The sequence below is a fragment of the Dipodomys ordii genome, unplaced genomic scaffold, assembly GCF_000151885.1.
Source record: "Dipodomys ordii isolate 6190 unplaced genomic scaffold, Dord_2.0 Scaffold34, whole genome shotgun sequence".
Taxonomy (NCBI): domain Eukaryota; kingdom Metazoa; phylum Chordata; class Mammalia; order Rodentia; family Heteromyidae; genus Dipodomys; species Dipodomys ordii.
In genome coordinates, this window is record NW_012267250.1 from 7,516,263 (window position 1) to 7,533,240 (window position 16,978).

Here is a 16,978-nt window from a genome sequence, read left to right on the forward strand (position 1 = left end):
GTCTTTGAACAAAAGCCCAAGATTAGTGCCCTTCCTGTGGCCCAGAATCTCCTTTCCACTCACAAAATCAAGTTGAGAGACTGGAATTTTCCAAGGTGAAGAATGGGTTAAAAAAATTTAAGGCCAAAACCAGAAACTTGAGATACACAATTTTTATACCCAAATAATTCCTCTCCCTCAGCATTACTCCTACGCTAGCCTTCCATGCTAAGTAAAGGTGTATAATTTAGCTTTAATACTTTCATTCTCTGTTCAAATATGAAAAAAGACTGAATTTGTAAGCATGTTCAAATATCAGGGCCTGGAATGTTGAATTCTTACCCATTCTACTGTGACTCTTTCTAGGGCTGTCTTCCTCTTGTCTTGATGTTTGATATGAAGGAAGAAATTGAAGTAGATCCACAATTCATTGCTCAGCTGATGGAACAGCTTGATGTCTTCATTAGTATTAAACCAAAGCCAAAACAGCCAAGCAAGGTTGGTTCAGAGTCTGGACCCAAAGAATCAAATATAAGCTCATATTCTATGCAACTTTATTTTGCATGTAACACTTTATTTGCTTTTACATAGACCAAATATGCTATTTTAGCTTTAATTATATCTATATAAATTGATAAGATTATGCATTACTGATCATAATTTTCTTTATGTATTTATTGATTTGGGGCACCATTATTTTTGTACATTAGTCCATTAGTTACCATTATTTTTCATACAAATAGGTATGAAAGAAAACTTTTTTGTCTAAATTTGAAACCTGGTAACTTTAAATTTTACTTAGTTATCAGAGAGTTCATAAGGCTTCTTATGTGGTTGTTTTTTGGTGTGTGTGTGTGTGTTGGTGTGTGTGTGTGTGTGTCTGTGTGTCTGTGTGTGTGTGTTTATATCTAGCATAATTCAGGAGATCCTTAGAGTACTGAGAATGTTCCAGCCATTGTTCTAGTTCTAGCAACCTAAACGATGGTTGCCCACTCTTCTCTTTTTCATGCAAATGTTCAGACTTCTTAGAGCCTCTCCTCTAGATTTTGCAAATTCTTTTTTTTTTTAGATTTTGCAAATTCTTGAAATTATGTTTATATTAGATATTTAACAGGATACATCTGACATTACTTACTAATGAGAATATAAGGAAAGAGGAATGTTCCCACATTATTATTATAAACATTGGCATGGTCACTTTTGAAACCGTTTGGTCACAGAGAATACTGACTTCCTGCTTGTAGACATTCTAGTTGAAGCTATAAGTATAAAATAATGAAGTTTATTGTATACATGGAAGGGTTTTCATGTTATATGGTGTTACATATAATTTGTGTATTGTGATACTTACTTACTGTCCAGCTGAAGAAAACCAATTATACTTCAGTGAAGAAAAAAAATGTTTAAGGAAAAGATAGCCAGTGGTTGTGAGTTTAAAGTTTGAAAACAGGACATTAGTATTATGTATAATGAAACCTCATGCTTTCCTAATCTAGGTACTAGATATGGACGGATAATCAAGGCCTTGTGCATATAAAGATGGATAGGCACAAGAGGAATTCTGAAGGAAATGAGTAGATGTTTGGGAAATAGAGATTTTAGATGAAGACTTTAAGATCTTGTTGTATCCTGGATCACTTCATTGTGCCCAGATGTCCTGATGCTAACTAGTCCTTTAACTGCTTTCTTAACCACACATTTTATTTATTATCCATTGGAGCATTCCCTCTATTGGTTTCCAACTTTTTACACGAGTCCATCAAGGGAATAGGTTGTTTTGTTTTGTTTTGTTTTCCTATGTCAGGAACTTTGCCATCAGTACAGCTAGTAGAACCTCAAGGCCTATTAGTTACTTAATAAACCATAAATGTCAAATGTAAGTGACTGCTATTATGGCATCTGTATTTGGTGACAGGTTTGATTTGGTTTGAAAGGGTGAGAGGGTTGGGTGGGGCATTAAAGCTGAGAAGTTGTAAAGAGGGTGAGTTCCCATCTCCTGGCCATCAGTTCACAGCTGTGTGGGGACCTTAACTAAAGCCCTTAGCTTCCTGAATAGGAATGAGGATTTCTATGCCATCAGGGTCTGGAGAGCATTGGAACCTTCACATGGCTTCCATCACTGTGCCTGGAACACAGGACAACACATGCCATAGATGGTAGCTAACGTTGTATAATTTAATAGCAGTAAACTTAAGGAAATAATTGGTTAGAATTTGCCGTTGATTTCAGAGCAGCATTAATATCCCCTGAGTGGAAATCTCGTTAGCATTTTCATTTTCCACCCACCTCCCTCACCCCTCATTCATTGTAAACTGCTTGCATGTCACCTTTTTTTTTTCTTCCATTATGTGTTTTCATAGTCTGTGATTGTGAAAAGTGTTGAGCGAAATGCCTTAAATATGTATGAAGCAAGGAAATGTCTCCTCGGACTTGAAAGCAGTGGGGTTACCATAGCAACCACTCCATCCCCAGCATCGTGCCCTGCCGGCCTGGCATGTCCCAGCCTGGATATCTTAGCTTCAGCAGGCCTCGGACTCACTGGACTAGGTATAAAATTTATTATTACAGCAATTCTCAGTCACAAGGGAAATGTGTATCTGGTTCCCTTTCTACTATTTGGGGTCTCCATTTAAATGCTATTTTTTTCCTCTTTTCTTCTTTAGGTCTTAAGATCAGGTGAAAAGTAACAAAGCTTGAATCAATTTCGGGTTTTCTGTTAGGCTCTGAGGATTTTGGTTACTCAGATTCTTCCTACAGTGGCATAAATAATCAAGGTCTGACTGTTTTATTTTCAGTGGCTGTGTTTGTTCACCTAAATTAAGAATGCCATTGAGATTGAAGTGAGCAGGCTGACTATAATTTATGTGTTTGTTCTCTCTTGCATTTGCAATATTGCCATGGGCCCCTAGAGATAAAGATTATCCAGTTTGCTTTTCGAAAAGTAATTGCAAATCTGTCTGGTGGGTTGGGGGAGAAAGGGAGGTGAAAGCAATTTGAGCCCCACCCTCAGTGATTAGGCCTGCCAAGCCTAGACACAAAGGAAAACTAGTTTGCAGGCACCAAGGGAAACAAATAGACATGTATTTATGTATAAAGCAAGGAACAAGCAGTATCACCTGAATGCATTAGCCTGTTAAGGAAGCAGAGTCATCTAACAGTTATGCTGGTATCCATGGCCTCATCCATGCCATGATCTTAGAGACTGGTTAGTTGTTTCAGCCTAGTTATGCTCACAGAAAGTTATTCTGCTTTTTTTCTCCTTTCTCATCTGTTTTGTGTAAAAAGCTAAGACAGTTATATAGCTAATCACTTTATCTTCTGATTGAGACAAAGAAACTACTCTCAGCAATATTATTTTTTTCCTAATACCTGTTGGGAGATAATGTTATATATATATATATATATATATATATATATATATATAATATGCTATATATAAAATTAAAACATGACTAAGACCAAGTAGCCATGCTCGGACACCATTACAGTAATGAATAATTTTCCTCCTTGTTTCCTAATCGACTGAAGTTATCCATAGGCATCTGAACAGTCAGAATAACACTGATATTCCATTGAACTAGAAAATGCCTATTAGGTGATTTAGTAGGAACCGAGTTTATCCTGCACCAGATAGGAAATAAGTGAGAAAAGCTGAAAAGTTATCAAATTTTAAACACATTTTCATACCAATATCTATCTTGAAATACTTAATGCTTTATACATATTCCTGGATATATGTATACAAATGCCCATTTTATTTCAGAGTGTGTATCTTAAATGCCCAAAGCATCAAATGATTAAAACAAAACCCAAAATGACTTTTAAAATTTTTATTGTTATTACAAAGGTGATGTACAGAGGGGTTGCAGTTATATAAGTCAGGTAATGAGTACATTTCTTTTTGGACAATGTCACCCCTTCCCTAGCTCTCTGCCAGTTTTTCCCTCCCTCCCTTACCCATAAATTGTATTGTTCATTTTCAACATAGTGTCTGCATTTGTTCACCCTTTGTCCCTCCATTTCTGTGCCATCCACATCCTCCCAAAGAAAACAAAAAAGACAAAGCTTGTTATTTCCATTTCTGGAGTTTGTTTTGATAAATATTATTTTATATGATCAGAGGCACATAGGCTTTGCATCTTTGTGTTCCTCCACTAAGAGTATCCTCCTTTGGTCTCATTATATATGAATACCTAGAATCCTGTGTAATTTATCATGTCACAGTGTATTTTAGAGCTAGCTTCTGCAGATCAGAGAAAACCTGCACTGTTTGTCTCTCTAAGCTTGGCTTACCTCACTTAACAATGATTTGTTCCAGGTCTATCCATTTCCCTGCATATGATATAATATTATTCTTTCTAAAGGCTGTGTAAAATTCCATTGTATATAGGTACCACATTTCCAAAAATGTTTTTGGAAGGAAGTTGTTTTTTTTTTTTTTTATGAAGTTGGACCAAAAGGATTCATGTATGTGTTCAGACATTCATGTGACAACTATGGAGTAGGACCCTATCCAGAAAGGGCTCAAATAGATCTGATTCTGCCACAGGAAGATATTCTCTAGTCACTGCCTAGGGAAAGAGATTTGAAAAGAACCTATTTGGAAGCAGGTGATGAACAAGTCATGGAGAGAAATAAAAATGAATCTCCACTTGAGTAGAATTTTGTTCATCCTGGCTTGTTGACCTGGATGCACAGCACAGGGCCCAGAGACACTGCGCTGCTCTTCTGGCTTAGACATATCTGTCTTTCCTTCCTTCTAACATCTATTTGTGTTTCTTTGTGTTGGAGATGTATAAAAAATGTTTCATGTAAATATTTTAAAGGAGGAAAATCTGTCACCCATATGTTATATTTAGAAAATAGCAAATTATAGTGATGTGCATTCCAAATGGCGATCCTGGTGTCACTTCCAGTTTAAAATCTAGAATGCATTTGCACTGACTTTTGCTTTAATTTATTACAGGTCTTTTGGGACCTTCCACTTTATCACTGAACACTTCAACAACCCCAAACTCACTCTTGAATGCTCTTAACAGCTCAGTCAGTCCTTTGCAAAGTCCAAGTTCTGGTACCCCCAGCCCCACATTGTGGGCACCCCCACTTGCTAATACTTCAAGTGCCACAGGTCAGTGTCATTTTAATATAATCAAAAGCATGAATTAAGTGTTTTCAGTTTTCAAATAAAAATTTACAAATGCTTCAGTTTCCTTAGGGAAAAATTGTGATTCAGAGCATGTTCCATGCAAACAGACATTCCTTGATGAAAAGCACAAAATAGCAGTGAGTTCTTTTGATACAAACAGAAACGTGACCAATAGATTAGAAAAGAGCTTGACATGCAAGGGACAATAGCAAGGTGCGTACAGGTGGTAGTTTTGTTTTGCTTTTTTTAAATGCAGGTTCTGCTTAATCCTGCACAGCTTAATTTAACTAGATTTCTCATCTAACACAGGGGATTTAGATTAAATATTGTTGAAAGGGTTTCATTCTAGCATTCAATTGTGTTTTTATAGTTCTTTAAGCCCATTTACCTCTAGAGAGGTATCAAAGTTGAATTCTGGATTTGCTTCAACAGTAATGCCATTTTTTATTGTTACTAAAAATAACAGTTGTTTCTTCTGAGTTTTTCCCTGTCTAATATGTGTGTTCATGATATGTTACCCCAGGTTTCTCTGCCATACCACACCTCATGATTCCATCTACTGCCCAGGCCACATTAACCAATATTTTGTTGTCTGGAGTACCCACCTATGGGCACACAGCTCCATCTCCTCCTCCTGGCTTGACTCCTGTCGATGTCCATATCAACAATATGCAGACAGAAAGCAAAAAAATCTCTGCTTCTTTAAATGGACATGCACAGGTAATGCCCTTCTACCGAATGGTGTGATCTATACAGCGTAGGAGACATAAGCTACCTGTAACATGTTTCAGTCATTGCCAGAAATGACCCCTCAATTGTAGTTATGACTAATGTTTGCATGTTACATTTTGTAATTTCAGTCTCCAAATATAAAATATGGTGCAATATCCACTTCATCACTTGGAGACAAAGTGCTGAGTGCAAATCATGGTGATCCATCTATCCAGACAACTGGAACTGACCAGGCTTCTTCCAAGTCAAACCCTGTAGAAGGTCAGGAACTATTAACTCTCCTCTTGTGCATAAGCTCTTGTTTGTAACTTGGGTAAGGGGAATTGTGGGTAGTTTGTGCAGTGATTTTCAGTTGGTTCGCTGAACAGTCATGACTCATCCTACCTCAAGGGTGTGGAGGGACAATGTCTTCAATGAAATTCCAACACACATGGTGAAAAGGTCCACTACAAAGCACTTTTCCATGCTGGGTGCCAGTGGCTCAGGCCTGTAATCCTCCATATCAGGAGACTGAGATCCAGAGATGAAAGGTTGGGGCTAGCCCAAGTTAAAAAGTCTGTAAGACTGTGTCTCCAAAATAACCAGAAAAATGCTGGACTGGAGGTTTGGCTCAAATGGTAGAGTGCCAGCCAAGTAATCATGAACATTCTCATAACATTGGATCTTACTCTAGGAAAGCATTCATATTTATATAACAGAAAAGCACTGACTTTCTAAATCTCTCTCTCTCTCTCTCTCTGTTTCTCTCTCTATATATATATATTATATAATATATATATAATATATATTATATATATATATATATAAAGATGTATTCACCTCTCTCCAAGTCTAGTATCTTTCTGTAACCCTGTACCCTTGGACATAATGGTCTTCTCTTCAAGCAGAGGTTTTGTGACAGCCTGAATTTGGTGAGGTCTCTGTCTTCTTTGCAGCTAAGTGCCATTAGCCTGGATCAGGCTGACAATATCTTGTAGAGTGGATTCTGAGTTTTTGCCTTTGCAGATCATTGTCAATTGTGAAGTGATATTTATAGTTTTCTCCTTTCTTCCTCTCCCCTGAAGGTTGTAATGATGCTTTTGTTGAAGTCGGCATGCCTCGAAGTCCTTCACATTCTGGGAATGCTGGTGACTTGAAACAGATGATTGGTCCTTCCAAAGTTTCCTGTGCCAAGAGACAGACAGTAGAGCTACTGCAAGGCACAAAGAACTCACACTTACAGTAGGTATTACCACACTTAAGACCTTGATTCCTTGAAAAAATGTAGCAGGTTCAATTTACTTTCATCTCAATGGTTAGTACTTATTGGGTCCAGTCATGTAAAGTGCTCATTTGCAGGCTTAAAAAAAATTCTCTTCTTAATTATCTTTTTTTTAAATAAGAAGAACTGGACACCAGCTGCTCATGCCTATAATCCTAGTGACTCAGGACACTAAGATCTGAGGATTGCAGTTTAAAGTCAACCCAGGCAGGAAATTCCATGAGATTCTTATCTTTAATAACCCAGCAAAAAGTTAGAGGTAGCCGGATGCCTGTGCTTCACACTTGCAATCCTAGCTACTCAGGCGGCTGAGATCTGAGGATCATGGTTCAAAGCCAGCCTGGGCAGGGAAAGTCTGAGAGACTCTTATCTCCAATTAACCACCAGAAAACTGGAAGTGGCACTATGGCTCAAGTGGTAGAGTGCCAGCCTTGAGCTGAAGAGCTGAGGGACAGTGCCCAGGCCCAGAGTTCAAGCCCTATAACTGACAAAAAATAAAAAGTTAGAAATGGATCTGGATCTTGAGTGGTAGAGTACCAACCATTCTTGATATTAAAAGCTAAGGGATAGCAACTAGGCCCTGAGTTCAAGACCCAATACCAGTGTGTGCACACACACATACCCACATATATCTATCTGATCATTTCACCTTAGCCTATCTAGGTTGTAATCTCTTCCCCCTCTGTTGTTTGGGTTTGTATCCATGTCCTCTAAATCATCTATATTTCTCTGACATATTAACTTCCGCTCTGTTCTTCAGTAATCATTAAGGGGCAGTTTTTACTCTCTGAATTTTACTGCTAGAAAAATTTCCACAATTCTTTGTCTTTGGCTTTGAATTTCTTTCTTAAACTATGGCTACCTTTTTCCAAGACAGTTCATTGCAAACTTTTAACAAGTACTTGATAGTGTTGTGACTATTTCAAATCATACCAATTAGAAATCCACAAATTGTACTGGTTGCAATTACAACTACTCCCTTGAGTAGTATAGTTCTCAGTGTATTGGCTTCACTTCTTTTCCTTTTTTTTCCTATTTCCTCTCTTCTCTCTCTTACCGCTCCTCATCCAATCCATTCCCTTAATGTCTCATTTGTTCCTTGTATATCCTCATCGTGTCTTTATGAAAAGATTAGTATATGTATTCTTACTTCCTCCCTCTCTTACCAAAAACCAGTTTGCTTTACAATAGTGGTCTCATTTTGCCCAATTTTGTTTCATCTGTGTTTTTCTTTACATGGCACACCCAAAATGATGGATCTTTAATATTGGTGTCGGGTGGGGAACTTTTCATCTGCCAAGAGCCATATGGATATTTATATCATTCCTGGGTCATATAAAATGATAAATACAGGCAGATGGCTGTGGGCAGCAGACAAAAAGCATATGCGTCATCCCAGCCACGAAATGATTTCATAGGCTTTATATAGCCTACAAGCTGGACATTCACTATTTCTGATAGAGATACCATTTTGCTCTCTTCTACCTAAGGAAGCCCTTGAAGTATACACTCTTACCTTTCATCATCGAGTATGTTCTTAATTTCCTCATCTCCTGTCTGAACTGACCTGAAGCCTCTATTGTTGTCTCCCTACCACATTTTCTCACCAGCTTCATCTCTATTTTGCTGTAGTATTTTTTTTTTAATATATGGTTCTGATCATGTCACATTGTGGCTTACAAAGCACTGTAGTCTACTCTGTCTGCTTCTGTCCTTTCTTCTGGTTCTCCTCCAAGTTGCTGTTCACCCAGCTTTGGCACTAGGGAACTTGGGATGTCCCTTTATTCCCAGTGATCAAGCAGTTTATTGATTTCATTTTGTATTCCAGTGTCTCTTTCTAAATTGCTCTGAATTCCTTTGATACAACTGAATAATCAAATGAATAAAACTATGAACAGATAGACAAATCAGTCTTGGATTGATACTGCTTTTTATGCCTGTTTTATTTGTGCCTAACAGTTCATTTGGACTTGAACTTGAGATGTATGTATGTATACTGCATGTACCTTGTGTTATAATTCAGGTATGCTGTCCATTATAAGAAAGTCTACTCATCCTGCAAATAGAGGCTTTAAAGAATATTTCTTATTTATCCATTATCTTCATTTGTTACTACTATATGCATTTCACATACATGAATTCTTTCATCTGTATGCCCTCAGATTCCCTCAATATTTGTTTAGGTCTTGTATATGAAGAACAATGATACCTAGTTAAGGTATAAAAATAGGAAAGAATCTTAAATAATTGTAACCCTTCTGTACATCACCTTGACAATAACAATTTGAAAAACCCCAAAAGATAGGAAAACTTGTTTATATATCCTTTTCACTGTGTTCTGTGTGCAAGATAATCATATAAATTATTATTCTAATGTTTGTTGGTATCTATTATGAAATCATTTTAAGCTTTGTCCCAGAGTCAGAGTGCTTGATTTCAAATTCTGGCTCTACCATTTACGTTAGAAGAGTAACTTTGGTCAAGGTAACCCCTCATTTGTCAAATGTGCTGACAGTAGCACCTATATCATGGTGTTGCTGTGAAAACAAATTGAGCAGAGACATGTGAACAGATGAGGAGGGTAGGCATGCATAGCTAATGCGGTCCATAGGAAATGTGCAGTACATGTGTGTGTGCAGGGTTGAGTGTTGAATTCCAAATTTTCTTTCATAGCAGTGCTGACAGGTTGCTGTCAGACCCTGAACTCAGTGCTGCGGAAAGCCCTCTGGCTGACAAAAAGGCTCCTGGGAGTGAGCGAGCCGCAGAGAGAGCAGCAGCTGCCCAGCAAAACTCTGAACGAGCCCGCCTTGCCCCACGGCCATCATATGTCAACATGCAGGTATGGAGGTAAAATAGGAAAGTCACACGGGCAAGGTTGTTGGGTTAGGACATGGAGAATTCAATGAGTATTCAGCAGTTCTGTAGAAATTAGGCTTCCCTCTTACCCCTGGTCAAAATAAAATTTACGTATATATGTAGTAGTTAGGAATTGGTTTTTGTATAAACATTTAAAATGTAAGATTTCGCTTAAATGAAGGTGATTCTTTAAAATGTCATATTAAAATGGTGTAGGATGATTATGCCACTATGTCTTATGCAAATAACATTCCTCTGTTATTTGAAAATGGTATGGCTAAATTGAGAGACTGTATTTCTGAGTGTTACTGCTTCATGACGTAGACTTGGATAAATAGATCTAATATTCCTCTGTCTGCGATGGTGATGATAAATTTGGTACAATTTTCAGATAGGTTATGAAAATAACTAATGTAAAGTTTTAGTTCTTTGAAAGTAGATGCAGAATATTAGTGATGATTTTGTTACTCACGTATTTGTATGATTATTCAAACAACTTTCTCAGCTGGGCTTTCTCTATATCCATTCAAAGTATTAGGTTAATTACTCAAAATAGATTCCTAAGCATGAAATCTAGAAATCTGATTTTCATATAGATGACAATGTGAGTTGATTTTGTTTTGTGTCTTTAGAGATTCCTTTATATACTTTAACGTTCAATAACAGAATTTCAAGGAAGACTTACCTACTTTGTAATAAATTTATCTCCGACATTCCTCAAGCTCCAAACAAAGGATAAAACATTTCATAAAATCTTAGATACCAAAAGCTGTCATAGAAATATCAAATTAATTCATGAAACTAAATTATATTACTATAATTCCAATGGAAACCTTGTGTTTTAATCCTTTGCAGCTGAATATTTGAAAATGAGTTTTTAGGAAAATAAAATTGAGATCTTTATAATGTGTCAATTACTTTTTTAAAGGCATTAACTAGGTTTTGTCTGATTTTTTTTCTTTTGTTGTGGGGCTTGAACTCTGGGCCTGAGCGCTGTCCCTCAGTTCTTCAGCTCAAGGCTAGCACTCTACCACTTGAGATACAGCGTCACTTCCGGTTTTCTGGTGGTCTATTGGAGATAAGAGTTTCACAGGCTTTCCTGCCCAGGCTGGCTTTGATCTGTGATCCTCAGATCTCAGCTTCCTGAGTAGCTAGGATTACAGGTGTGAGCCACTGGTGCCCAGCTAATGGGTTTATTTTCAGTTAATGTAAAATAACATTCTCCTATTTTATTAAAAAAAATAACAATTTCCTTCTTTGTCCTCTTGTACTTCACCTCATCTGTGGTTTCAGTTTTGTTTTTTGTTTTTGTTTTTGTATCAGGTTTATATGTTCAATGGACTATTTTCATGTTTCTTTTAGGATGGAAGAAAATACTGATTTTCTTATCTATTCATTGTAAATACATGTATGTGTGCTAATAGTGAATTGACTCCTAAAAATCATTAAAAGGTCAATAATAATAGTCTTTGAGATTTATCAAGAGAAAGATTGAAGATTTCTCAGATTTCTGTGGCTGAAAGCATATCTATCTCCTGACTAAGTGCTGTTCTGTTTCAGTTTGTCGTACAGTTATTTCTGTTACTCAGCCTCCTAGCTCTGATGTCTTTAAGGCCAGCCATAGAGTATTTATTATCATATTCTTCCAAAAAGCTCAGCACACCCTCTTTAACCAGTAAGAAATCAATAAGTATTCATTGAAACAGTCAATGTTGGCTATTTCCCCCCATGCTTTACTTTTGGGCATTGATAATTAAACACTGATCTTTAACTTTTAGATTAGGATTTTATAAATATCATTTAGTCAGTGTTATCTAAAACTATCTATTTCTCCTGAAATATTGCCATCATTTTAGAGTTGTCTTATGTTCTGGTTTGTTTAGAAAACCCTTTGTTTACCTTTATCATCCTAGACTAATTATTACTGACAGTATATTTCTCTCTGCAGTGTGTACTTTTAGACCATAAATAACTCAGGAAATTATATATAATGCATACTTTTCCTAGGAAAAGAGTGAAAGAACTTGGTTGTTGTCCTTCCTAATAGGACCTTAAATCAATACTTGGCTACCTCCTAAATAGGGAGAAACGTGAGGTTGTCATTTGAGATATAGCTGTATCTTGACTACTTTCTTCTGAAAGCTTTCTCTTGGTTCCTGCGTAGTCGTGACCCACCATACTCATTGAATGTTATTGAAATGAATGTATGGTGCTCTCCTAGTCCTAGCCAATAAAAGGTAACTAAGTTTAATGTTGGTGCATATGCTGATGTTATTATAGGTTAAGGCTACATTCTACCATATTTCAAAACAAAGACTATGCCAGTTAGGCTAATAACATCTAAAGATACTCTTAACATTATATCACTTCAGGTTATGCTTATATGTAAATGAAGGGGGATTTTGAGACAGAAAGAAGGACAGTAGATACCTAATAGCATTTTGGTAATGTATTATTCTGAAACTTGCTATGATTCTCATTAGACCGTGCGTCCTACTTTAACATATAGTGGTTCTGGTATGGGAAATGTTTTTGTCAATAGGAATTTATTTTTCTTATTGAAGGAAAAATTCTCTCTTCACTGAGATGTCTTTAAGTAGGAAATAGTTATTGTTCTGAGCAATTTTCAAAGCTTGCTTAATTTATCATATGTTCATCACATTTCTGCCATATTAGGATACAGAGCTCAGCAGAATATTTCAGGAAATAATGGGACCTAGTTAAATCCATTGCTCTCTAACCATAAAGTATTGGTGTAACATTTGGAGACACAGGAAATAAAGATGTTTTCTCTCATTTTCAGGCATTTGACTATGAACAAAAGAAGCTATTGGCAACCAAAGGTAAATGATATGATTTATACATTGATTGTTTTTCTCTATACTTACAAGCATCTTCAAGTATTCATGGTAAACGGAAAAGTAGAATGCTCATAAAAAGAAAGCCAAAGTGTTTAGGTTCAAGTTGTGAAAATTCTGTTAAGGTTGAATGTACTTCGTTAAATAAATTAGCATTAGATCAATTACAGAATCACATAGTATCTATTTTTTTTGTCAGTCTTGGGGCTTGAACTCTGGGCCTGGGTGCTGTCCCTCAGCTCTTTAGCTCAAGCTAGCGCTCTACCACTTGAGCCACAGTGCCACTTCTGGCTTTTTCTGTTTATGTGGTGTTGAGGAATCGAACCCAGAGCCTCATGCATGCAAGGCAAGCACTCTACCACTGAGCCACCTCCCGAGCCGATAGTATCTATTTTTAAGTACATTTAATTACTAAAAAATTTCTAGGCATCTTATATTAATAAGTAACATCCATCTAGTTATAATTTCAATTTTATAGTAACCACACACATCATCATCAGTACTTCTCCTTTTCTTGGTTTGTGTGTGTGTGTGTGTGTGTGTGTGTGTGTGTGTGTGTGTGTGTGTGTGTAACTGAGGCTTGAACTCAGCTCATACTTTTTGGACAAGTGCTATACCACTTAATCCATGATCCCACTTTTTTATTGGCCTTTTTTTTTTGTCAGATCGAATCTTATGTTTTTACCCAGATTGGACTAAGATGATGATCTTTCTGTTTTTGCCTCCTTATAGATGCATGCCATCACACCAAGCAGTCTTTTTCTTCCTTTGACAGTCCTTGAATTCAGGGCCTCACAGCACAGCTTTGTGCTGGTTATTTTAGAAACAGTCTCACAGGCTTTTCTTCTTGGGCTGGTTTTGAATCTCAGTCGTTCACATCTCAGCTTCTTGAGTTGCTAGGATTATAGACATGAATTGCCAGCACCCAGCCTCCAAACCTGTTTTTTTGGGGGTCAGGGTCTGAATTTTTCCTGGGCTAGTCTTGAATCACAATCTTGTAATCTCTGTCTCCTAGGTAACTAGGATAACAGAATTATGTCATCAATATTTTAAAAATTACATTAAAAATTTCAAGCATTTATTTTATGTTCTTTCTTCCCAAGCTATGTTAAAGAAACCAGTGGTGACAGAAGTCAGAACACCTACAAATACCTGGAGCGGCCTAGGGTTTTCCAAATCCATGCCAGCTGAAACCATCAAGGAGCTGAGAAGAGCCAACCATGTGTCCTATAAGCCCACAATGACAACCACGTATGAGGTTTGTAGTCATTCTCTCCCTCATCTTCCTCTGCTCTATCAGCCAGAGCACAGGCTAGGGGCTCCAGTTCCTTTTCTTTGTAGACGTAAGGAAAAATCATTAAGGATGACTTACTTTTACTTCTGTTCTCATAAACATCTTATAAAATTGATGTCATCTTATATATTATGCCTTTTTATCTCTTTTCTCGAAGTTATGGGTTTGCTGCTAAGAAAATGTAAGATTGGCTAAGTGTGGGGGAGGGAGGATTGTCACAGAGTAAGAAAAGATTAAGCAAAAGACAGATGTCACATTTCATGCAAAAGTATACATAAAGAGTCCTTTTGTCCCAAAGTATCACTGGCAATGCCACAATAAGGGAAGAAGGCAAATGCTCAAACAAAACAGATCTTTAGATATGAGTTAAAAATTCAGTATTTTCAAATATGCCAAGAACACAGCAGGAAGTTTCTCCAACAAGAGCTAAAAAATTTTTATGTTTCCCAGATGTTGGCTGCACAGCACAGGGTGAGACTGGGAAACTGGCATTCTTAGCCCAGGGAGGAGGGGTGCAGAATTCCATCTTCTTCATCCAGGCTCCACGTGACTCACGCTGTTTCCATATGACAGTATCAAATTTGGGCCATAAGCTGCCTGCAGTGGGGGTGGAGCTAGAGAGCGAACCTGCATAGACACAATTCTGAGAGACTACCTACCTAAGTGTAAGCGGAAATGCTTAACCCAAGAACCACAGTGTTCCACCAGGCACTGTAAGCTGGTGAAGGGATTCAGAATTGTTTGTGTAATAACTACCATTCGTAGGTTGACCTTTTCTTCTCCACCCACTTTCTTTCTAATACATGGGAGTGTTGATGAAAGGCAAAAACAACCATTCTGAGGGCTTCGTTCCTTTGTCTCTGAGCAAGTGAAAAAAAAAATCCTATTGAGATCGTAGAAAGAATTGTCCCCTATGGATTCCCTTGTCAGAACGGCAGTAAGCCACCTGGCAGACTGTATTTAGAGATTGAAATGACCTCCCTAGCAAAAACTTGGGGAAGCCTTCTGAAACACTTGGAGGTTGTAGGAGGCACTCTCCGCCTGCACATAGAGCTCTGGGAGAAAATAAGCATCTCTCTCCATCTGTAGAGACCTCTCAATCCATGCACCTCGCAGTTGGTCAGCTCACTCATTCTTGCTTTGTGCAGTGTTTCTATAATTTCAGAGGTACATTATTTATTCTTAGGAATGCTTGTTCAATCCTGCTCTTTTTTCACATTCTAAAAATCCTTTATTACTAAGCTAATACCAATCTCGCATTTTTTTATTGTGAAAATACCGTATAGAGGGGTTACAATTACATGGGCAAGATAATGAGTACATTTCTTATCAAGCATTTTTGCCTCCACCTTTGTTTCCCCTACCCATCCCTTCTCATCTCCCCACCTTCCCCCCCACCCTGCTAAAGTTGTAAAGTTCGTTTTTTGACATAGCGACTGTACATCTCATTGTTGCAATGGGTCCACCTGTATCCCTATTTAAATGATTTGTTTTTTCCCTTCCCCTCCACAAATTATACCAACATCACATACAGTGAAAGCAGGGGTTATACCATGGGGGAGTTCTGCCCTTAATTTAAAGTGATTTCCATGCCAGTACAGGGGCAATAGGCTCTGATAACCCCTGTTGAGCAGATGTATGGCTTTGGCGAGTCTTCACTCCTCTGAACCTGTGTGCTTTTTCTGGTGAACTGAGGAACACGTGCAAGAGGTCATTCAGCGCTCATCATGGAGCCCAGTAAACTCATAGTAATACCAAGCAGCTAGATTGCTCCCCCTGGAGAACCTTGTCTAAAGATAATCAGTGGTCTGATGAAAGACTACAGTATGTAGGAATGCTCCTTGTTGGAATAATTGTGCATAGTTATTTATGCCTTTTGCATCTAAAGAAATACTTCCCATTAGTACTTGAACAATGCCGTTCTTTGTGGCTTATAAGATATGTTATCATTTATGAGTGTATTCAATCTCTACAAACTGAATAAATTTTCCTGTAGGGGAAGTGAGTCCCAGAATGGAGAAGTGTCTTTCTTCCCCAAGGTCATGGTCAGTAAATGTCAGAGGAGCAACTTGAACTCATTGCCTTCATTTACGTTCCTAATGAGGTACCTAGCCAGAGGTGCTATGTCACCTGCATAGCCACATGGCTGTGTTTCTGTGGACCTGAGAATCACTTAGACAACTTAGGGCATAGGCATAGGATCTTCTTCAGAGTCAAATTCATCAGGAAGGGAAGGAGGAGGAGCAGTTCAGGAAACACTGATGTAAAATGATGTAACACTAAAGCGTGACAGAAAAGGTGGGGGAGCACATCAGTCCCACTCTTCTGCTTTCTTTTGCCTGTGTCAGATAGAGGACTTTGTCCTTATGGCAGAACCCTCGGGAGCCTGCAGCTCCTGTTGCTGTGGTGTTTTGAGCTAGTCTGCTTACCATCATGGCTGGTGAAAAGTGAGGGAGAGGAAGAGCATAATTAGCTAGACTGGAGTTTAAGTGAGTACCATTTAATCTGCCTTTATTTACCTTTAAGTACTGCTGAAAGAAAGATAGTATCTAGCTTTCTTTAGGAATGATGTTCTGCATTCTCCTTGGGAGTCGGATTATTTCTTGTGTATTTTGACTCTAGTGAAAGGGCTCCTCACGTGGCACAATCTGGTCTTCTGCAGCAGTTACGGCCTGCCTTTTTCTTTGCTTTGCTATAGCAAGAGTAAAACCAGGGTAGTAAGCGAGGGTGGAAGGACTTGGGAAACAGTAGAGAGACAACTTGTAAAAGGGAAATAACATTTTTATTTATTTATTTACATATTTATTTATTTACATATGTATTTATTTTTCCATGATAACATTGATTTTTTT

General features: G+C 37.7%; 1 protein-coding gene across 4 annotated transcripts in view; it reads left to right on the forward strand.

The window, feature by feature from the left end:
- The window catches only part of Bicc1 (BicC family RNA binding protein 1), a 241,045-nt gene that overhangs the window by 205,557 nt on the left and 18,510 nt on the right, over window positions 1-16,978 (forward strand). For 3 of the 4 annotated variants that reach the window (XM_013017198.1, XM_013017200.1, XM_013017201.1), the window contains 9 exons: window positions 346-477; window positions 2,340-2,526; window positions 4,946-5,107; window positions 5,649-5,845; window positions 5,986-6,118; window positions 6,922-7,078; window positions 9,792-9,957; window positions 12,778-12,817; window positions 13,936-14,090. In XM_013017198.1, the coding sequence (XP_012872652.1) occupies window positions 346-477; window positions 2,340-2,526; window positions 4,946-5,107; window positions 5,649-5,845; window positions 5,986-6,118; window positions 6,922-7,078; window positions 9,792-9,957; window positions 12,778-12,817; window positions 13,936-14,090 (1,329 nt within the window). The remainder of the gene's footprint in view (window positions 1-345; window positions 478-2,339; window positions 2,527-4,945; window positions 5,108-5,648; window positions 5,846-5,985; window positions 6,119-6,921; window positions 7,079-9,791; window positions 9,958-12,777; window positions 12,818-13,935; window positions 14,091-16,978) is intronic. The other variant, XM_013017199.1, reaches the window with a different exon arrangement.